General features: G+C 31.6%; 2 protein-coding genes across 2 annotated transcripts; both read right to left on the reverse strand.

Moving 5' to 3' along the window:
- Window positions 1–2,543: 2,543 nt before the first annotated feature.
- Window positions 2,544–4,392, reverse strand: LOC131943067 (uncharacterized). The gene is made up of 6 exons (XM_059303077.1): window positions 4,362–4,392; window positions 3,827–3,890; window positions 3,455–3,588; window positions 3,300–3,375; window positions 2,870–3,003; window positions 2,544–2,670 (listed from the first exon to the last, which is right to left on the reverse strand). Exons 1-6 carry the CDS (start codon window positions 4,390–4,392, stop codon window positions 2,600–2,602), a joined length of 510 nt encoding a protein of 169 aa, XP_059159060.1. The 3' UTR covers window positions 2,544–2,599.
- Window positions 4,393–7,952: 3,560 nt separating this feature from the next.
- Window positions 7,953–10,706, reverse strand: LOC131943078 (uncharacterized). Its single transcript, XM_059303088.1, has 8 exons — window positions 10,649–10,706; window positions 10,361–10,443; window positions 10,088–10,138; window positions 9,869–9,932; window positions 9,556–9,689; window positions 8,838–8,913; window positions 8,372–8,505; window positions 7,953–8,219 (listed from the first exon to the last, which is right to left on the reverse strand). Exons 2-8 carry the CDS (start codon window positions 10,392–10,394, stop codon window positions 8,152–8,154), a joined length of 561 nt encoding a protein of 186 aa, XP_059159071.1. The 5' UTR covers window positions 10,395–10,443; window positions 10,649–10,706; the 3' UTR covers window positions 7,953–8,151.
- Window positions 10,707–22,954: the final 12,248 nt, after the last annotated feature.

The following is a 22,954-nucleotide window of genomic DNA, read 5'->3' on the forward strand; positions in this document are numbered from 1 at the left end:
CAGAACAGAACAGAACAGAACAGAACAGAACAGAACAGAACAGAACAGAACAGAACAGAACAGAACAGAACAGAACAGAACAGAACAGAACAGAACAGAACAGAACAGAACAGAACAGAACAGAACAGAACAGAACAGAACAGAACAGGACTGGACTGGACTGGACTGGACTGGACTGGACTGGACTGGACAGGACAGGACTGGACTGGACTGGACTGGACAGGACAGGACAGGACAGGACAGGACAGGACAGGACAGGACTAGACAGGACAGGACAGGACTGGACAGGACATGACTAGACAGGACAGGACAGGACAGGACAGGACAGAATAGAACAAGAGTGGGGAGCGCAGAGCGGAACAGAATCGAGCTGCACGGAGTTGAACTACATTGAACATGCTTCTCTGAAGGCTGACAGCTAATCTCTTCTGTTCTGCACATGTATGTTTTCTTTTTTTATTTTTACTTTAAAACTTTTTACTTTCTCGTATATACGAAGTATAGAGAAAGTCTTGTAATCGTGCACAAAAATCACATTAAATTTGGACAGTTTTCACCGTTTTATTCCTCAGTCCTTCATCACATCCGGGATGTAGAGGACTTATTTTAATCGGGGAAAAATTATAAATCCAGATATATCAAAATTTTGGCGTTTTATGCGTAATGGAGTCGGAAAAACTGGATTACCCAATTCTGTCCGTATGTCTATGTGTGTGTGTGTGCGTGTGTAAACACGATAACTTGAGTACCGTTACAGCTAGGTTGATGAAATTTCAAATTATATCAAAATCGTAGATCCGTATCAACTTTTGGGCGATTTTCGATAACCGGAAGTGGAACTTTTTCTACTTTGAATTTTCAAAAGCCTATTACTTGAGTACTATTTCAGATGGATAAATGAAATTTCACATGTAAGTAAAAGATCTAATTATCTGCCTTTTATCAAATTTTAAGTATTTTCCGTTGACCGGAAGTAATAATTTTCGCTATTTCCGATTTCTCAAAAAACGCATGTGAATTTATAAAGTACTAATAATAATCCGCACTATTTTGCACATTTTATATGACGTTCACTTGGTATGCAATTTTTTTTCTACGAGATTTTATTCTATTTTTAAAAGTTTAAGTATTTAAAATGGATTAAAAGTCATGTCTGTATCCCGAGTTGCCATTCCTTATAGTTTCATATAAGAATATTCGAGTAAGTTTAGTTCGAGTAAGTTTAGGGGAGATCACTCCCGGTTTATTTATAGTGTTTTCTTAAAACCTTTTTGAATTTACTGATGTTTTTGTTTCTATAAATGTTTATGTTCTAATTGTTTCGTTCTCTGTTGTGTTGAATGTTCTGCTCATGAATGTCATATATATGACTTTTTTATGTCTCAAAATCGTATAGGTACATTTGTTTTGCATCCTCTATGTAACGGTAATACTTGCTTTTAAATCCTTTAAAATTATATTTTACTTTTACATTTACCTTGCATTCGGTTATTAAATCTTAGATTTGCATAGTCAACATAAAATACATTTTATTAAATGTTTTATTCTGAGATTACAAATGTCTACAATAATTAATTACATTTTTATGAAAAGTTAAAGTATAAAATTATTGATACATTTTAACATATTACAATAACAAGCAATAATTAAAACTAAAACAGATTTGTGAGTTACAAATATAGAACATTTTTCTACTAGCAAAAAAAAAAGTTTTATTTCTTTAAAATAACACATTTGAAAAACAGTTTGAAACAGTTTTAGGAAAACACTTTCTTTTAAATGTAAAGGCACAGACTGAATAACATAATATAACATTCCAGCTAATAGAAAAAATATATAATAAAATGGCTGCCTTGTGTTGATTTTTAAAAATGCATCTAAAGCATCTATCTTTACTGTTACTAAACATATTCTTTTAGTGCAGCGTTATGGCGCAATTTTTTTGGGATCCTCAGTAACGACGACACTCGTTTTATAACTATTTTTACTTGTCTCAGCTTCGACATCATAAACACATCGTCTAAACTGACGTCACACCACATCTAACTGGCCCTTTAAACTTTCACTCCTTTATTTATTCAGCGATTACTTTCTTTAAAAAAATTCTTATCTGTGTGAGCATTGAATATTTTTTTTTCTCTCATATAAACCCAAAATAATGATTCATTATTATAATATTACTTTTTAATGTGTAAAGGTGTGTCGTCAAACACTCCGTGTCTCCCCCTCCTTATTGTCATACATTGTCACAACACTCCTATCCTCCACCCCGGGCGCATACACATACATCTTTAAGTGCGACGTCATGCGACGTCATTTTTGAAAGACCCACTTTTTTACCATCATTTTAAAACTTTATTTTAAAATTAAAATCAATATTAAATTTGCAAAAAAAAGGGGATTATTGTATACGTATGTTTAAACTCTAGATTAATAGTGTGTTAATTCGAGTAAATTAAAAACTTATATATATATATATATATATATATATATATATATATATATATATATATATATATATATATATATATATATATATAATATGCATATGAGAAAAAAACTAAACTACTCTGTCAATCAATTATAAATTGGGTAAGTTCTATGGAATAATACAATTGGCCATGCACATTAGGTAGCTGTCTCCTAGCATGGGATTAGCTTGAAGAACATCTGGTGAACAAAAATATTAATTGAAGAAACAATATGTTTTTTTTTCAAGGTAAATTATTGTAAAAATAATAAACATATATGAGCAATCTGTCAAAACTATAGAGATTCAGAAACATATTTAAACGTATTCTATACTCACGCTATTTAAACTGAGTAAAATGTACCCTGGATAACTATTATAGTATCTATTATAACGTACCTCTGCATTTATGGTGGGCAATATCTGTTGACAAAGCAACGGTCATATAGTGCCCAGCTTCCTTCTGTTCTTGATGGCAATGCTCTACATCAAAGACGTTTTCTTGTATACAACTTCCATACTCCTTGGCTTGTCTACAATATAATACAAAGTATGGATTTGTTTCGTTAAAAGTAACAAATGTACCGTAACAATATACGCATGAAACATCGAAATCGACTTGCTGGTTTAACGTTAAATAAAATGACAAGTTGCTTAATTCATGTTCTTTAAATCTTCAAAATGTGTTATAAAGTGTTATAATAATTGATAAAAAATAATACAAAATAGAAATCCATATATCTGTTAATTGCAAATATTGACACTGTATTGTAAACGCATTTTATTTTCTGTGTCAGAAACGATTATATATGGATTTGTATGTACTTACTGGCAGAAAGAGGACGAGTTAGCTTGTGGATAAGCGCACACGTTAACATCACAACGGGCTACTGCCGTTAAATCGGCTGCAAAACAGTAAAACAAATTACAACACATGATTAATTAAGCACATGTAAATAAAATGTAACACGTGTTATAGCTTACGTTTGCAGCCAGCTGTCCGCATTCCTAGTTCTGCAGCTTTAATCATACCCTTTCCTGCAAGTTTCTTAGCCCAGCCACAAGCGTCGTTATTTAAAACTTTTTCATTCAAGCAGCTGACGTATTTTTTCGCCAAGCTATTTAACATTTATTAAAAATAATCATTATAAATTTATGCCTATATATATATATATATATATATATATATATATATATATATATATATATATATATATATATATATATATATATATATATATATATATATGTATATATATATATATATATAATAGCATATATAAAATGACCTTAATACAATAACGCTCGGTGTTATGGTACTAAATTGATTTTAAGATTTTGGATGAATATTCATACCTGCAAACGACGCCGCTAATTGTGCCTTGAAAAGGACTTAAACAAGCAGTAAGGCTGCATTCTCCTGGAGAAGACAAACAATTTATAAAAATGGGGAAATTTGATTTTTATGTCGGAAAACAAATTAAAACGACAAAGGATATCTACCACGTTTCTAAAAAAATTCTCCATTACAAAACCAACAATATATATATAATATAAATGTAATAAACGGTCGATTTTCTTTTTAAAATGTTCTTTTCTCATAATTCTGGATATTTTAAATTAATTTTAAGGTACAATTATATTAAGCAGTTACCTTCAGCTTGCGAACGTTGAAGTCCGATGAACGCTACAATAGCTATGGTTATAGAAGACGATATTTGTTAGGTTTTTAAATGTTGGCGGGTAAAATGTTGATTTCACACAATGGTTAGATATTTTTTTAACAGATAGGTATCTCACACTAGATAAAGTTGACTTAGAACATTTAACAGATTTTAATTTTAAAACGTGAAATTTATTAATGTATTTATTTAGTGTAGGAAAAACTCACCAAGAATAACAATGCAGTTAAATGATGTCATTTTTGGTTCAGAAGAGTATTGAGACGCCTCAGCAGTAGAACTAAAATATGTTATTTGAAAATAACAATGCAATAATTGTATACAACTTATTAACATAGAATGTGTGTGTCTGTCGATAAGGTTAAATATAAAGAAATATAAAGTATCAAAACAAGATTTTAAAATTACTAGCTTACTTTGCTAAAAACGCAGCTTCACTTGCAGAATTAGCAGTTGCGCGACGTTCGATCCAGACTTCCTTTTATATGTTTCGTACCAGGATCTTAAGCAACATTGCAAATGTTTTCTTAAAATGACAGTTGCGCAACATTCCAAGGCACGTGATATTTGATTTTTTTATTCAATGGTGTTATTGTGTACATATTTTTAAAATAATCCTACACTTATGGAATAACTCTATTTCCAGATAACGAAGATTAAAAATTAATATCCCAAACACGATCCAATACCCCAAACCCAATCAATCCTTATCCTAAAAATAAACATATAACAAACCCTTACCCATTACCTATATCTAACAGTTACCCAGTTTCCCATTCACTATATCTAACCATAACACTACCCTTCATCCAAATCCAAAAACAAAGCCTACGCCTAGCCGTAAGGAAAATCTTAACAGTAACATTGGTAGTATTGTATTGTATTGTATTGTATTGTATTGTATTGTATTGTATTGTATTGTATTGTATTGTATTGTATTGTATTGTATTGTATTGTATTGTATTGTATTGTATTGTATTGTATTGTATTGTATTGTATTGTATTGTATTGTATTGTATTGTATTGTATTGTATTGTATTGTATTGTATTGTATTGTATTGTATTGTATTGTATTGTATTGTATTGTATTGTATTGTATTGTATTGTATTGTATTGTATTGTATTGTATTGTATTGTATTGTATTGTATTGTATTGTATTGTATTGTATTGTATTGTATTGTATTGTATTGTATTGTATTGTATTGTATTGTATTGTATTGTATTGTATTGTATTGTATTGTATTGTATTGTATTGTATTGTATTGTATTGTATTGTATTGTATTGTATTGTATTGTATTGTATTGTATTGTATTGTATTGTATTGTATTGTATTGTATTGTATTGTATTGTATTGTATTGTATTGTATTGTATTGTATTGTATTGTATTGTATTGTATTGTATTGTATTGTATTGTATTGTATTGTATTGTATTGTATTGTATTGTATTGTATTGTATTGTATTGTATTGTATTGTATTGTATTGTATTGTATTGTATTGTATTGTATTGTATTGTATTGTATTGTATTGTATTGTATTGTATTGTATTGTATTGTATTGTATTGTATTGTATTGTATTGTATTGTATTGTATTGTATTGTATTGTATTGTATTGTATTGTATTGTATTGTATTGTATTGTATTGTATTGTATTGTATTGTATTGTATTGTATTGTATTGTATTGTATTGTATTGTATTGTATTGTATTGTATTGTATTGTATTGTATTGTATTGTATTGTATTGTATTGTATTGTATTGTATTGTATTGTATTGTATTGTATTGTATTGTATTGTATTGTATTGTATTGTATTGTATTGTATTGTATTGTATTGTATTGTACTGTATTGTATTGTATTGTATTGTATTGTATTGTATTGCATTGCATTGCATTGCATTGCATTGCATTGCATTGCATGGCTTTGCATGGCATGGCATAGTATTATATCACAATACAGAGTCGTAGTTTCCGTAAGATGAGTTATTGTTAAATAGATAGACTTGTTGTAGCGTGGTGTTGGGTGATAAGGGTGATGTAAGGCGTAATTTATCGGGGTTTAGTATGGTATAGTGTTGTGTTATTTTATATAGCAGCTTGTAGCGAGGTATGGCGTGGAGACAATGGCATAAACCTTATTCAGCTCTGTTTAGCATGGTTTAGCATGGTGTAGCAGGGAGTAGCGTTGGTCGATGGGGGTGTAGTGTTTTACAGCTTTGTGTTTTAACGGGGTTGGTTAGCGTTATGTAGTGTGGTGCAGCTAAGTGTTTGAAGATTTAGCGGTTTGTAGCATGTTGTTGCGTGGTATAACGGTATGATTACAGGCTGCAACGTAATGTAATTGTAGTGTAGTGTAGTGTAGTGTAGTGTAGTGTAGTGTAGTGTAGTGTAGTGTAGTGTAGTGTAGTGTAGTGTAGTGTAGTGTAGTGTAGTGTAGTGTAGTGTAGTGTAGTGTAGTGTAGTGTAGTGTAGTGTAGTGTAGTGTAGTGTAGTGTAGTGTAGTGTAGTGTAGTGTAGTGTAGTGTAGTGTAGTGTAGTGTAGTGTAGTGTAGTGTAGTGTAGTGTAGTGTAGTGTAGTGTAGTGTAGTGTAGTGTAGTGTAGTGTAGTGTAGTGTAGTGTAGTGTAGTGTAGTGTAGTGTAGTGTAGTGTAGTGTAGTGTAGTGTAGTGTAGTGTAGTGTAGTGTAGTGTAGTGTAGTGTAGTGTAGTGTAGTGTAGTGTAGTGTAGTGTAGTGTAGTGTAGTGTAGTGTAGTGTAGTGTAGTGTAGTGTAGTGTAGTGTAGTGTAGTGTAGTGTAGTGTAGTGTAGTGTAGTGTAGTGTAGTGTAGTGTAGTGTAGTGTAGTGTAGTGTAGTGTAGTGTAGTGTAGTGTAGTGTAGTGTAGTGTAGTGTAGTGTAGTGTAGTGTAGTGTAGTGTAGTGTAGTGTAGTGTAGTGTAGTGTAGTGTAGTGTAGTGTAGTGTAGTGTAGTGTAGTGTAGTGTAGTGTAGTGTAGTGTAGTGTAGTGTAGTGTAGTGTAGTGTAGTGTAGTGTAGTGTAGTGTAGTGTAGTGTAGTGTAGTGTAGTGTAGTGTAGTGTAGTGTAGTGTAGTGTAGTGTAGTGTAGTGTAGTGTAGTGTAGTGTAGTGTAGTGTAGTGTAGTGTAGTGTAGTGTAGTGTAGTGTAGTGTAGTGTAGTGTAGTGTAGTGTAGTGAGTTTAGTGTGCTGTGCTGTGCTGCACTGCGCTGTGTTGTAGTGTTGTGATGTGTCATGTTGTTTAGTGTGTTCTCTATGTTTAGTTTAGTGTTGTACATTACCATAAAATATATACACTTAAAAAACAAATTGCGTAGATATATTTTTTTAATTGTAGAAACTAACTGGTACAATAGATTACATTGCTTTTTAAACAAACGAACATGAGGGTTTTTTTTTTAAATTTTAGCAGCAGATGCAGTATGCACAAGATGAGGCTTAACAATAATGAAATTGTATGTTAATATTCTAAATTTTTCAGACACCGTTACTAAGATGAAAATAGTAACACTTTTATAAAATCAACACTTACTAATAAATAGAAAAATTAGTCAGTGTTTTGCATGTACGATACAAACAAATTGAGATACATGTATACATACTTTAATATACTCCGGTTACATATTAATGAAAATAATTATAAGATTAAGGTTATTTTTATCTGCAAAAAATAAGTAATTGTACACATTTTTCTTTTGATATAAATTAATTTGTAATGTTTGCAGCTAAATGCAATTTCGTTTTTCTCCTAAAAAATCACTTCTTTTTTTTTTTACTAAATTCTTCTTTTCTTTTTTTTAAATAAACTCTTCACTTCTTTTTGTTTACTAAATTCTTCACTTCTTTTTACTAAACAGTTACCATTATGCGAGTAATAATGAATTTCGCTAATGAATAAAAAATGTGATCAATTTTAAAAATGTTACTTAACAAGTGTATGTAGATAATTTTAATCTAAGACCCATTTAAGCACATTTTTTGCAGTTGCTTTAAAAAACACATCTCGCCATACACATCAAGTAACTGTCACCAAGCATTGGAGTGGACTGCAAAATATCTGCAGAATTTGAAACAAATTAAATCAATTTAACTAGGTATAAGATAAAAAATCAAGCACAATTTGCGTAATTTATTTCAAAATGCCATAATTGAATTAGAAATAAATTAATCACATTAAAAAAAACTGAGGCCACATTGAGTTGTATATACCTGCGCATTTGTGTTCAGCTATATCTGTTGATAAGGCAACTGTCAAGTAGTGTCCAGCTTCTTTTTGCTCATGGTGGCAGTGTTCGACATCAAAAACGTTTTCTTGGATACAACTTCCATACTCCCTAGCCTGCCTGCGGTACAATAATATGTCAAAATTAGATTTTCCCAATCAACGAAAGTGATTATATAAATGTTTAAAAAGGCAATACACGATACAAAATAAAACACCGATTTACAAAATAGACATTTAAACCCATTACATTTTTTTAAACTAGCCAACTGTGCATTTTACCAGTTACATTTCTTTTATGGATTGTTATAGATTTTCTAAATTAAAGAAATTGTTTGTTTTACATTGATAGATATGTTCAGATCCAACAAATAGTGAAAAGAACATTCTTTAAATTCTATTTACTTCCTTCAAATATTTTTTTTAAATAAAATTTAATATAGAATAACTTACTGGCAGAAAGACGACGAATTACTTTGTGGATACGTACATACATTGATATCACAACTGGCAACTGCAGTTAAGTCGGCTACAAACAAGTAAAAAATAGTTGACATATATTCTAAATGCAGTTATCACGGTACAAAACTTAATATTAGCTTTTATTTAACTTGCTTTCTCTGTATATCGGCAGTCGTAACACATCGAAACAGGCGAGTGAAATTTCGGGAAATTCTGACAGATTAGTTCTAAAGTTGGCATGCGTTTCAATATTTAAAGACGATGCAATCTGCTATCAAATAGATAATTAATGAATTTGTTATGAATTAATTGAAATTTTCTTAAATTTGTATACTGTCTCAATACTACTTTTAGCACTGTCATGTTAATTCGGTGCGAAATTGTTTTTATTCGTGCAACTCTTTTGTAAAAAAAAAATAATTATTTAAAGTACTGACAAAAATGCATAAAAATGGTTTTCGTAATAAGGTTTGGTTTATTAATAAACTAAAAAATAAAAAAAAAATGATTTTCTTTTAAATATATAATGATACTCTACTATTAAAATAACTATAAAGAAAATCGAGGGCCGCTTCCTAAAAATTACTAATGCATTCAAAGGTTAATAAAGTGCATTATTACATAAAAGCGTGTTATTAAAACGTTTTTTATGCAATTTACCCTCATAACTTACATTAAAAATATATAAGTACGATAAATTGTATCTTACTTTTGCAGTTTGCTGCTTTCATAGCAATTTCGGCTGCCTTTATCATACCCTTTCCTGCAAGTTTCTTAGCCCAGCCACAGGCATCGTTGTTTAAAACCTTTTCCTTCAGGCAATTGATATACTTCTTAGACACGCTTAAAAACAAAAATGCATATATATATATATATATATATATATATATATATATATATATATATATATATATATATATGTGTGTGTGTATATATATTATAGAAACCTAAATTTTGTAACTATAGTTTCATACCTGGCCTCTCAGCTTCAAGCTAAATTCATATGAGAAACTAACACTTACCTGCAGACAACGCCGCTTACCGTTCCTTGAAAAGGATTGATGCAGGCAGTAAGACTGCATTCACCTAGAAAATATTGAGGCTAAATGTTAGCGATACAAATGTTTCGTGTTCTCAGTAAAAAAAAAGTATTTTTTTTGTTAATTTATTACTTGTATTTGTTGAGGAATATTAAATATTTTTATGATTACTGGTAAAAAGATGGCTTCAGAGAGACATACCTTCTGCAGAAAGTTGTTGAGCTTGTACACTACAAGCTAAGGCCACTATGGCTGGGAAGATAGATTGATGCATTTGTTAGTAGTAAATATTTGATTGAAAATTTTAATTTACACCAATGTAATATGTTGTATGCTTGCTAAATAACTCAAAATAAGATAAAAATATAATATTTTAGGTACATGATTCGGCGTATAGTATGTACAACTTCTACTATTAAACTCTAATATTACACAGGATGTTAATTATGTAAATAATGAAAATCAATAACTCACCAAAGAAAACGGTACAAGTGAAAGAAGTCTTCATTTTAGTTTTCGTACAACAGTGTTGAGCTTCAGAAAATTGCAGAAATATACTAAACAAAAAAATAAAAATAGTTGTTAACTGTTTGTTTAAAACAATATAATACAATTATTAAATAATTTACGAAATTAGCTGTAGATCGGATAATATACAATTTTTAAAAAAGAAAGAATAATTGTTAACACAATAGGGCTTGTAAGTCTACGGTCTCGAAATCTACTTGCTGGCAAGTAAGAGAACGTGAAGTTGTGACCTACTTACAAGCCCTATAGCTTGACAACTGACTAAGAAGTCGCAACTTGATTTGTCGACAGAACTGTTGATGGACATCGAGCCAGACGTCTTTATATATGTTTCGTACCAGGATCTTAGGCACAGTGCCATAAGTGTTAAAATAAACACTTGCGCAACAAAGCAAGGCACGTGATGTATAGGCTTACATATTAAATATATATTTTTTTATAACATGGAAATTAAGTAAAATCCCGTCTCATCATTATTTGCAATACCGTAGCTCTGCACTAAACACATTTATTTTAAAACTAATCTAAAATTAACTTTAACTGGATTCAACAGTTTATGCAATCATCCGAGTAAATGAATGTTTTCGATGATTTCATAAAATTGCATTATGCATGACTATTATATATATATATATATATATATATATATATATATATATATATATATATATATATATATATATATATATATATATATATATGTCTGTGTATTTGTGTGTGTGTGGTTCACTGTCTGAGATATTTTGTTTGGGATCAGGTGTCGGTGATATACTGTTTATTGATATATTTTGTCATGATATCTTTTGTCCGTGAGATCATTTGTCCTTGCGATCATTGTCTTGAGATATTTTTTCCGTGGAATATTTTGTCTGAGATAATTTGTTATCTCACCACACACACACACACATATATATATATATATATATATATATATATATATATATATATATATATATATATATATATATATATATGTTATGTAAGGTTTTGACATGCTTTGTGAGCGAAATAGGGGAGAGAAAGTGATGCATAAAGAAATATGTTTACTTTAAACAGAAAATTAAAGCTTAAAATGTTTCTGTACTAACATTATTTTCATTATATTTTGGGTTTAAACTTCTGATATCTTTAATGACGCGACAATAGCTCAAAATGTAATTAAAGCAATTTACTAGTTCAAATAACTTCTTAGATTTACTGCTCAACACAAATCAAATTAAACTTTTAAAAATTCCTCGAAAAAAAAAAAACTTTTTGAAAGATCGTATAGCTTAACTTCAAGGTCTTCTATCTTACAATTATTATATGCAAGCATTTTAAAATATAGAACAGTATTAGTGATTTACAATAAATGCTGTATGTTAAGAAACAGCAAAATAGTTTGATTTAAATAAATCGTAAAGAATAATAAACTTATTCGTCTTCTTCGTTCTTAATTTTTAGTGTTGGAATGGATCGAGCATAATGAACTCGAGACTTTTTCAACTTTTAACATCAATGGGCTTTGCCGATTCGACCACGCTTCCAACACATTTAAGTATACGTGTCCACTGGTTATGCATCATTGAGGCCATTGACTCTCATTTCAGCTTGCTTTTATTTTTGGATCTATCCTCATAGTCTTTGTCCAACCAAGAACAAACTACAAGGCAGCAGTTGTTTGAATTTGGAGTTGTCTCTCCTAGAAGAGTGGCTGTCCCCAGATAACGAGCCTCATCTGCCCGAGATAATAAACTTAAGTCATTAGTCGAAAAACCCGTGGTGAACAAACTATTTAAAAAACAAACACTGCCTCGCTGTAGACGAATTACAATGGTCAAAACCGCTTTGGTCAAAGCCCGTGGGGTCAAAGCTCCGCGTAATTCACAAAGTCGACTCTAGGTTCAAACAGTATGTATTAATGCATTGTACACACTTAAACCGAACGGGTTATACGGTTTTATTTCATGTTGTTTTTTCGTTAATCTTAAAATCGTTTCTCAATTGACAATACTAGAAGAAAGACAGTAACATAAAATCAATCCGATATATTGCGTAATATTTTCTGAAACATTGTAGACGATTATTTTCATCTTTCCGTTCGACCAATTTTCTAAGACGGCAAAAGAAAACGTTGTATTAAGTTTATGAAAGTCTCCATTTGAAAGGAAGCTAAAAATAAATTGTTTTTTCTCAAGCATTCAAGTAAATCTTTTTAAGATGCGGTATTTTTATAGGCTATAATTTTTTTTTCATTTAGTATTTCTATTGACGTCCTGTAGATTTAAGTATATGTCTAATAATAGAGGTCTAAGTGTCATTTTTGACATTTCGCAACAACGTTTTTACTTGGGAATTTATGGCATTCATGCCATTTTCTTATTCAAAAAATTCTTTAGAGTAGTGGATAAATTAAAGAAAACATGAGTGCAGCTATTAAGTACGTTTCGTCTGACAAAAAAAAAGTGCAATTTCATGTAAATATAACATCGACTTACATCGAATCTGAGTGCTTTTACATTTTAATACGTCATGAAAGTTGACGAAATGACCCACTCCCATATGTTATAACTATATGATGTATAACATCTATGTTGTAATTTAACGTACTGTTTGGTAGAATGGTAGAGTTTAATACTGCTAACCCGAAAAACTTGATTTTGAATCCTGAACCGATGGAACGTCTGATGGGTACCCACCATTTTCGATGTTATATTTGATAAGAAAAGAGATGGCGTCATTTTTTACCAACACTTATCTTTAAACTAAATAGAATAAATAGAAATTAGCCGATATGAATAACAAGGCTTGACCACATTCCAACAGAGATACAAACACGTGAAATACATCACAAACAAATAAGCAAGCGGTTATAAAAAGATTTTGCTCAAGCTTTTTTTAAAATGGCAAATTCAAATCATAGTTAATGAAAATAGTGTACTAGCATATATGACACTATGGTTTTTGACCTAAAGTGCTTTGACTATAGGTGCTTTGAAAATAGAGGATTTGACCTTCGACCTGAATGGATTCAACCAGATGGGATTTGACCATAGAAGGTTTTACCACAACATAGCTTTGAACATAGGGGCTTTGGTCATAAGGAATTTGACTATATGTGTTTTAACCGCAGGTGCTTTGACCAAAAACTACCTATTGTGAAAACACTTGTGTTCAAAGCAGCTAAAACCTCTCATTCCACTGGTTTCTTGCCTTGAATAAATTTATTTTGAAGTAATACGTAAGCAAATATTTGTATCATAGCGGACAAACTTTGTTGCAAAACTATTTTAAAGACAGCCATGTTCGCTATTATGTTTTTGTTACACATAGTTATTTATAATTTTAGACATTAAGGCAATTAATTATATTTCAAGGTGACCCTTTTATTTTACAAAAAAAGTTGTTGCATATTATGCGCGAATGTAAAAAAAAATATATCACGCGGCTTAGCACGGGAAAGTATTTATAAAATATCTACAGTATAATGTTGATTAGGTTAGAATGAGAAATGTATCGTGGGATAGCGAAGGAGCCATTTCAAATACAACTTCAAAAATAACTTTTAAATAGCCTTCGTTTTTATTATTCCATATAAATGGCTGAAGCATATAGAAAAGAATTTCAAAAGAATTTGTATGTTGAAATAAAATGCTAACCGACTTTTAAAAAAAACATGAGTGCAAAAATATTTATCTGGGAAGGTTAGCCTAGAAGTTAAGCTGGTTTGGCAAGGTGTCTAATCGCCCCAGTAATTGTTCTCTTAGAAGAGAACTATGTAAAAACCCGAAAAAGGTAAAGCTATATAACTTTAGGCAAACATCAATAATATCAAGCGCTTACACAATCTACGCTGCGGTAAATATTTCAAAACTTTCACAATAAAATATTACATTTAATCTTACTGAATGTTAAACCCAAAAATAATCTTAAAGCACAATATTAAAGCACCTATAAAAAACAAGAAAAAATTAAGATTCATTAGATTACTACATTTCTATTTCTATAAATAAGTAAAATAGCTCATAACGCATATAATTATTTTCTAGATAAAGAATATGTCAATAGTTGATGAATAAAGAAACTCAAGACAAAAGCGGTACAGTCACCCATAAATTTTCAGAATACATGTTTATAAGTATTAGCTTTCTGAATATGTTCTATGCACGGCTTGGGAATGTGAAACTTATTTTTTATGAGATATGTTGTTTTACAATCCGCATTGAGATCTTCAGATGTGTAATACTAAAACACACAAAACGTTTATGTGATTTTGGCTTGCAATTTATACTTTCGTGATAGATAACCCTAAAATTGATTCTAAGTAAATTTTATATTGGATCGTGTGGATGAACGGTAGAACGAACAATTTTTAGTCGTCCTATCCTAGGACCGAATCCGTAGATATTCTCTTATCCGAACTCGGTAGTTTGAGGTTAAAAATCGTAGGCTCTAGCGCCCGACCACGCAATGAGTAAAATGTTGGCAAACACATACAACAGATAAGCGTTGCCTGTTAGTAGCCGCAAAAGTATAAGTTGGACGTCATCAGCCTTTAAGTTACTAAGCTACAATAATACCGACTAATGATATACCTTCTTCTTCTTCGTTCTTAATTTTAGTGTTGGAAGGGATATTCTCCAACACAATTTAGTATGCGTGTCAACTGGTTATGCGCCATTGAAGTCATCGACTCCGATTTCAGGCAGCTTTTCTTGATGGATTTGCTTCCATAGCCTTTGTCCAACCAGTTGTTTGATTTTGGAGTTGTCTCTCCTAGAAGAGTGGCTGTCGCTGCCCGAGGGTTCGAACTCAAGACTTTTCAGTTTAGCAACCATGAGCTTTACCGACTCGACCACGCCTTAAATGATGTATAATGAAGTCCTTATGAATTCGTTCCTCGAACAGACTGAATTGTGCAAGTAACTCAGAATAAATGATAAGGTTTTACGCAATATGTACATTTTGTGTGTACATGTTATTTGCTTAGGACTTGCCTCATTATTTTATTAAAAGATTTTACTTGGTTTGCAACGTCTAATTTGTTGGTTGTTTGTTTGGTTGTTTTTTTTGTTTGTCTGTGGTTTTGTGGAAAATCTTATAACTTAATCTTGACCCACTTCTAATGCAGCGATTTCATTCTAGCTTTTCAGATACGTTCCACTTCGAAGACAAAACAAGGCTATCTATTTTTTTAAATTTAATTAGATGTTTAATGAGTCATGAAGAATTAATTAAGCGGTTTCGAAACTAAGGGACGATAACAAAATGAAACTATTTGGTAAATTACAATATTAAAAAACTGAAAACCCTAACAGTCCTGTGAGCTGTGATTCACGAGATTGTTTACCATCGTAGAGACGGTCGATCTAGGAAAGGCTATTAGGGCAGATATTTTAAACATTTGAAACGAAGAGGAGGTTACAAAGTTAAGACCTTGCTGTTGTCTGTAAAATTGTGGTCACGAACGACTGCTTTGATGCGGCAGATAATCATCTTTCGGAGCTACTGATATTGTTTTAAAGCAAAATATTTTTAGTCTTTGTCAAGACTAGAACTCACTACAAAATAGAAAATATAACAAATATATAAACCCCCAAAGCAACGCGCTTTTAAAGGCACTGAAAATAAGAAAATAAAACTAATTTGCTAATGTGCTTTCTCTTGTAAAAGCACCTGAGATATTTTACTTATTTTATCAGCAAGAGCTTTTTTGAAAGAATGCAAAATTAGATTTATGTTCTTATTTTCAGTGCATTTAAAAGCTTGTTGCTATAATGTTTTTTTTTTGTATAGAACTAATTACTATCTTCAGGGATTTCTAAATAATCAAAATTAATTTCATTACCTGCTTTTATAAGCTTGTTTAAGAAAATTTCATATTGAACATTTTTAATAGTTGTGGTTAGCATTAAAAAAAGTTCACAAAACTATAATGATCATGGAGCTGTATAAAGATTGTTAATTCTATTTTGTTTGAAAAAAAAAATTAAAGTCTTTAAGTCATTTTAAATTTGGGATTGATTTTAAAGTATTTTGTTTTCTAGCTTCAGTCAGTACACTCAATACTTTTGAGTATTTGAGTTGCTAGAGGAATTCAAGCCGCTGATCTGGGACCTAGCCTCTCTTTTATTTCTCTTATGCGAAGGTCACACAATTCAAATAGATTCTAAGTGATCTGCCCAATTAAATTGTCAAATTAAAAGAAACATACATTTAAACAAGCATTACATATGTCCTTGACCTAGATAAATCATGAAGGTCGTGAGAAAATAAAATTCTGTGCGTTCCCAGGATAAGCACATGCGTAACATTATATTTTTACTTTGCACGAAGACAAACACGATACTTACTGAATGCATGCCTGGATAAACCCGAGTAATTTAGCGGTTCCCAGAATATATCTGTAACAGGATGGACACCAATCTCGCATCCGTGAATAAATCGAATTTATTCACTGTACGACCTGTTAAAACCAACTTTCCCACGTTCGATTTTATCATGTAAAACCATTAACCTATATTACTAAATACTTACCATATAAGCTCTGCTTTTGTGATCTAACAATAATAATTGTATGAATAATTTAGACTAACAGCCAACAGATCAGAGTTGCTTCCTTCGTAGCCGCACCACGTCATCAAACAACGGCTCTCACGGAAACCGTATTTGATGGTTTTACATAGCCTGCATGTTAGTCAACTACAACTCTAGTAATATACTTGGCGGCAGATAAATTAGCTAGAGAGTACACACTGCGGGATTTATTCGTTTGTTATTTTTAAAAGATAAAATTCAGACTAACGAACATAAAAAAAACCTCTATTTTTCGCTACATTTAAAATAAGATTTAAAAGTAATTACTTAATTTGATCGTATGTAACGCTGTTTTATTTTGTGTTAAATCAACAGTACTGAAAAAAAATGATAACGGTGTTATTAGCATTAAAATAAGTTCATAAAAGCAATACTTTACAAGAAATATATTAAGTTTATCAATTTTATTTGTAACACGATGGACAGCAACGTTGCATCAGTGAATAAACGTCATTTTTCATTTGTGAAAAAAAAGGAAACAGTTTACATATAATTTTTGTATTTTTTTTTAAATCAAAATAAAATACTTAGTGGCGCTTGTTTTTTTTGGACACTCTTTAGTACACTAATCATTGTTGATTACTTGAAGCGTTAGATGACTTAATTTTGTTTGTTCTGTATAGAGGAAGTATTGTAATCGTGCGAAAAAATGAGATCGAGATTTTCTACAAATCTCGAAGTTTAACTCCTCCGACACGGAAAAAACTTAGTTTTGCAATTTTTTGTCTCGTATATCTGCGTTTGTATGTGTTGGTGTGTGTGTAAGTGTGTGTGTGTGGGTGTGTCTGTCTGTCTGTCTGTCTGTGAACACGATAAATTTAGAACCGTTACAGTAAGGTTGATATAATTTCATAAATAAAAAGTTTTCCGACTACATTTTTTTCCTGATGTGAATGTTGCACAATGCAAGTAGATTCTATTTACCTGGTCTATTTTTTAGACTCTTTTGTACGCTTCTTCAAATAGCCTTGCATCAGTAAAAAAAAACTAATTTGGGCAATCCTACCAACTTTCCCACGTTCAGTTTCATCACGTGGAACTATTCAATTGAAAATAATTCTAAAAATATGTAACACTGCTTTTCTGCACTAACGATTATAACAACACCAACAATTCTTAGAATTAATGACTGGCACAATCCTCTATAGGCTAAGAGTTTCCTTGTTGGTAACCGCACCACCCAAAATAGGATATCACCAAATAAGGCAAATACGACATCATGACTTGTTACGGACCCAACCAATGGAAATTGCACCTGGTAGTTTTATATAGCCTTTAGCTTACTCAACTACATCCCAAGCAGAGGCGTCGCTAGGCGGGGTCGGGGATGTGGAGGGGGGGAGGGGGATGCCGACCGCTTTGGGTGACATCATTTAAGGTGTGACACCAAGACAAAAATGGTAAAGTATTTAGAAGAAAAATGCTTTTTACGATTCAACTAATTATATAACAAGCCTTTTTAAGTACAAATTGAGGATGTGGATGTGGGGGGGGGGGGGGGGGGAGGCGACGACACACCAACAGCAAAATTTACAGAGAAAACATTTAATCGAGTACTTTCAATAAAACTAATAAGTCAATCAACTATCGAGTGGGGGGTGACACCAAATCTAATAATTTACTTTGAAAACGTCGCTTTTTTTACTTTCTCGTATACGAAGTATAGAGAAAGTATTGTAATCCTGCAAGTCTCGACGTTTTACACCTCACTGAGTCGGAAAAACAGAGCTTAGCAATTTTGTCCGTATGTTGTTGTTTTTTTTTGTATCAATTGGCAATAAAGTGGAGACCAATTAAATGTTTGGGAAAATCTTTATCGAGGCCTTTTTGACAATGAACAAACAAGTATTGTGAGTTTACCGTATTTACGGATGTATCATAAAACAAGAAAAGACGTGTAGGATATTCCAGATTTGTATCATCTGTTTCAATTTGTATCAATTAGAGTATCACGTTTGACTTGCACTGTTCTGTCAATATCGTCTTTTTATTGGGGATCATCTAAAATGTCTATAGACAATACCTTATTGTCCTAAGTCTCGAATACTTGACTCGGCTTTTGTGTTGATGTGGTCGCTTGTTTATTTTGTACACTTCGACCTCTAGTTGTGTTGTTGTCACTTGTATTTATTGTACTTGGGTATCTTCAGACACTTCAACCTTTCATTGTATTGTTGCCGAAGTTGAAGTCGTGCAGCTTGAAAAACATGTCACCAGTTTTGGCACATGTGGATTTCTAACGAATTTTAAGCGCCGATGTTGTATTGGTCGTAATATGTTTAGTTTGATACACCAAATAATTTAAATGGGGCGATTACCTTTTGATATTTACTAACTACTCGAAACCAAACTCAAACGGTAGACCAGATGAGTGGATAATGATTTATGCGATCAGTGTGGGTTTAATCAAACATCGAATTCGTGAATGATACACACTACTAATGACGTTATCTTCAATAAGATTCGTTTCCCACACCTTTAAATGAAAGAATTTAAAGAAATGAACTATTTCATTTAAATTTGATTTTAGATCTATTGATCTACTTATGAAGACGTAAATTTATACATTTTTCTCGGCCAAAAATAATACAAATAAATTAGTTTAAAAAACAATTTAAATACCATTGAACAGCCGGGATTTCAACGGAATCATTTAAGTCTCTTAATCAGTGAGTGCATTTAGTATAGTGTTGTGTTGACTAAAAATGTATACGAGCTGACCCGCGACGTAGTATACGCCGCCATCTAGTTGTTTATTTTCTGCTTATCAGCAATTCATAATAATTGTGAATTCAACACTACCCCCTCCATCCCCCCACCCCCCCCCTCTTCCCGCCAATTGAAAGCAGCCGTTTAAAGATCAAGTAGAAATTGTTTCAAATCGTTTAATACTAAATTATCTGCCCGTGATAGCCCTCACTAACCTGCTCTACGATTGTGAACAATAGGGGTGAACCACAGCTCACCTGACAGGTGGGGATGAGGGTGGTGGCTAAGCTTCGTGGTGTTTTCTATGGTCTCAATGAAGATAATTATATATATATATATATATATATATATATATATATATATATATATATATATATATATATATATATATATAATTTGGTTTTAATGTCATTTTAAATGTGTCGGATTGTAGCTATATAGTTATTTTTTGCATTGTCACTAATATCGTTCAGCATGTAGTAAAGCATAATGAATTTTTAAAAATGACTTTTTTATTAATTATTATCCTCAAAGAAGTAGGCCTATACCATTATAAAAATATAGGCCTATAATTCACATTTAACGGGTACCGATGGCTAGTTCTTATATAACAATATGGGGTCGGCAATTTCATGAAATTTGGATGAAGACATGTTTTTATTTATTTTTATAAATTTTTATATTTTTAAAAACTATAATAGTCATAGGAATGGTTCAAATATGTTAATGATTTACAAAAATTTATTTAATTTAGATTTAAGTTAAACCTTAATACTTCATGGTAATTGTTTTTAAGCTTCTGTTAGTGCATTAATCATTGTTGAACACTTTCGATTGTTAAAAGACCTCACTTAATTTTTTCTTATACATACGTAACTCTAACAAATAGATCTTTTTTATCTTCACTTTTTATTTGATTATTTAAAAACTTTAACATGCCTGAGAAAAAATCTTGAAGGGCGTGGGAAAATAAAATTCCGTGCGTCATCAGGACCGAAAAATGCGTAATAATATTTTTTTTTATTTTCGCATGAAGACAAGCATAATAAATTCTGAACGCATGCCTGGATAAAGCAGAATATATTAGCGGTTCCCAGAATATACCTGTAACAGGATGAACACCTACGTCGCATTAGTGAATAAACCTAATTTGGTCAACGTCACGATCTGCAACAACCAATTTTCCCACGTTCAATTTCATCAAGTGAGAACAATAACTTAGATACACAAGTTTTAAACACACCGGATCTGCTTTTCTGCACTAAAGGTTATAACAAAACAAGAAAGTTTTGAGAATTAATGACTGGCACAAACCTCTGACAGATAAAGTTGCTTTCTTGGTAGCCGCACTAGCTAACTTATGACATCACCAAACAACAGCTAATACAAAATTATGACTTGGTATGGAACTCACCTCACCCCTTAATGAAACCGCATCTGATAGTCTAAGTCAGGCTTTAAGTCACCCTACTACAACACAAGTACTATACTTTGCGTTTGCATAATTAGCTTGGGACTACGTTCTATTTTTATAGTACTCAGACTAAGAAAATTAAATTAAAGACCGCTATTATCATTCCATTAACTAAGCGAAGCTGTCGTGTTACAAACACCAAACGGATGATTGATGTTTTTCAGCAATAAATACATTTTCTAACGCTTGCTAATTTGCTAAGGACTGGCGACTCTTTTTAAGATAAGTTTTAGTTTATTACTAGCTTTAGGCTTTCTAGAGAATTACAATTGATTTTATACGCTGCGCTCATAAGCTTGTTTATTCCCTGATTGCTTTATGGCATTGCAAACGTTTAAAATAATTGCTGTTAGCATTAAAAAAAGGTTCACAAAACTTTAATAGTCATAGAAACTGAATTAAGTTTGTTAATTATAATAGTAAAACATAACATAACAATGGGTCTACGACACATTTCCCGAAAGACACTTGCCCGAATACCATTTGCCCGAAGGCCGATTTCCCGAGTGTCCCATCGGGCATGTGTCGCATTCGGGCAACTGTCCATTCGGAAAAATGGCCTTCGGGCAATTGTCTTTCGGGAAAACGTCCGGCTACCCATAAAAAATAACTTGGTGCTTGTTTGCAGTTAAAGAATAAAACATGTTGATTGTTTATTTTCGGACATTTCTTAATACACTAATTACTTTTGAATAGCTGGGTTGCTAGGGAAATTAAAACCTCAGGGCTGGGAACTACCCTACCTTTTTTCTGATGCAAAGGTCACACAATTCAAATAGATAGTAATTTATCTACCCTTTTTACCTGAATAAGCATATATTTCATTACTTTTCAACACGTATAACAGATGTCCTTGCCACAGATAAATCATGAAAGGGCGTGAGAAAATAAAATGTTGTGCGTCATCAGGAGCAAAATATTGCGTAACATTTTTTTTTACTTCCCAGGTAGACAAACATAATAAATACTTAACGCATGCCTGCATAAACCAGAATACATTAGAATACATTAGCGGTTCCCAGAATATACCTGTAACAGGATGAACACCAAAGTCGCATCAGTGAATAAACCTAATTTGGTCATTGTACGATCTGTTAATACCAACTTTCCCACGTTCGATTTCATCACGTAAAACCATGAACCTATATTAAAAAATAATTAGCACATAAGCTCTGCTCTTGTGATCTAAAATAATAATTATATATATATAATTTATACAAACAGCCAGCAGATCAGAATTGCTTCTGCACCAATTAAAAGATTGATTTTTCAAGTAAATAGTATTTTAAACGCTGTTTTTTTGTGTTAAATCAGCAGCATTGAAAACAAAATGATAACGGTGTCATTAGCATCAAAATAGGTTAATAAAATCAATACTTTACAGGAAATAAATTTACGTTTATCAATTTCATTTGATTTGTGTGCACGATTACAAAAAGTCCATATGCTTCCGTAAAATTCAATTTTTTCGGACCCCCCCCCCCTCTTCCGTTTAGACGTCAAAAATGGATTACCCTATTAAGTAAATATAAATTATGTAACCATTTTCTAATTTCCTTATGGCTAAAAACTGTTTTGAAGATAGTATTTAAACTAATTACTAGCTTTCGGTTTTCTAAAGAGTTAAAAGTGGTTTTTATTCCGTGATTAAGTAATTACATTGAACAAAATTTATACACGTTGTGATTAGCACTATAATAGGTTTACAAAACTATAATAGTTATAGTAAATGTTTAAAGTATGTTAATTATATTTGTGATAAATATAAGTTAACAATATAC

The sequence above is a fragment of the Physella acuta genome, unplaced genomic scaffold (genome assembly GCF_028476545.2).
Source record: "Physella acuta isolate Inbredline_101_S28 unplaced genomic scaffold, ASM2847654v3 ptg000440l, whole genome shotgun sequence".
Classification (NCBI taxonomy): Eukaryota; Metazoa; Mollusca; class Gastropoda; family Physidae; genus Physella; species Physella acuta.

Coding starts and splice junctions, on each gene's coding strand:
- LOC131943067 (XM_059303077.1), bottom strand. CDS start 4,392: ATGACATCATTTAACTGCATTGTTATTCTTG. Junction 3,004..3,299: donor AACTCGTCCTCTTTCTGCCA/GTAAGTACATAC, acceptor ATTATATTGTAG/ACAAGCCAAGGAGTATGGAA. Junction 2,671..2,869: donor TGCCCACCATAAATGCAGAG/GTACGTTATAAT, acceptor TTTGTTCACCAG/ATGTTCTTCAAGCTAATCCC.
- LOC131943078 (XM_059303088.1), bottom strand. CDS start 10,394: ATGAAGACTTCTTTCACTTGTACCGTTTTCTTTG. Junction 9,690..9,868: donor GTAAGCGGCGTTGTCTGCAG/GTAAGTGTTAGT, acceptor TTTGTTTTTAAG/CGTGTCTAAGAAGTATATCA. Junction 8,506..8,837: donor AATTCGTCGTCTTTCTGCCA/GTAAGTTATTCT, acceptor ATTGTACCGCAG/GCAGGCTAGGGAGTATGGAA.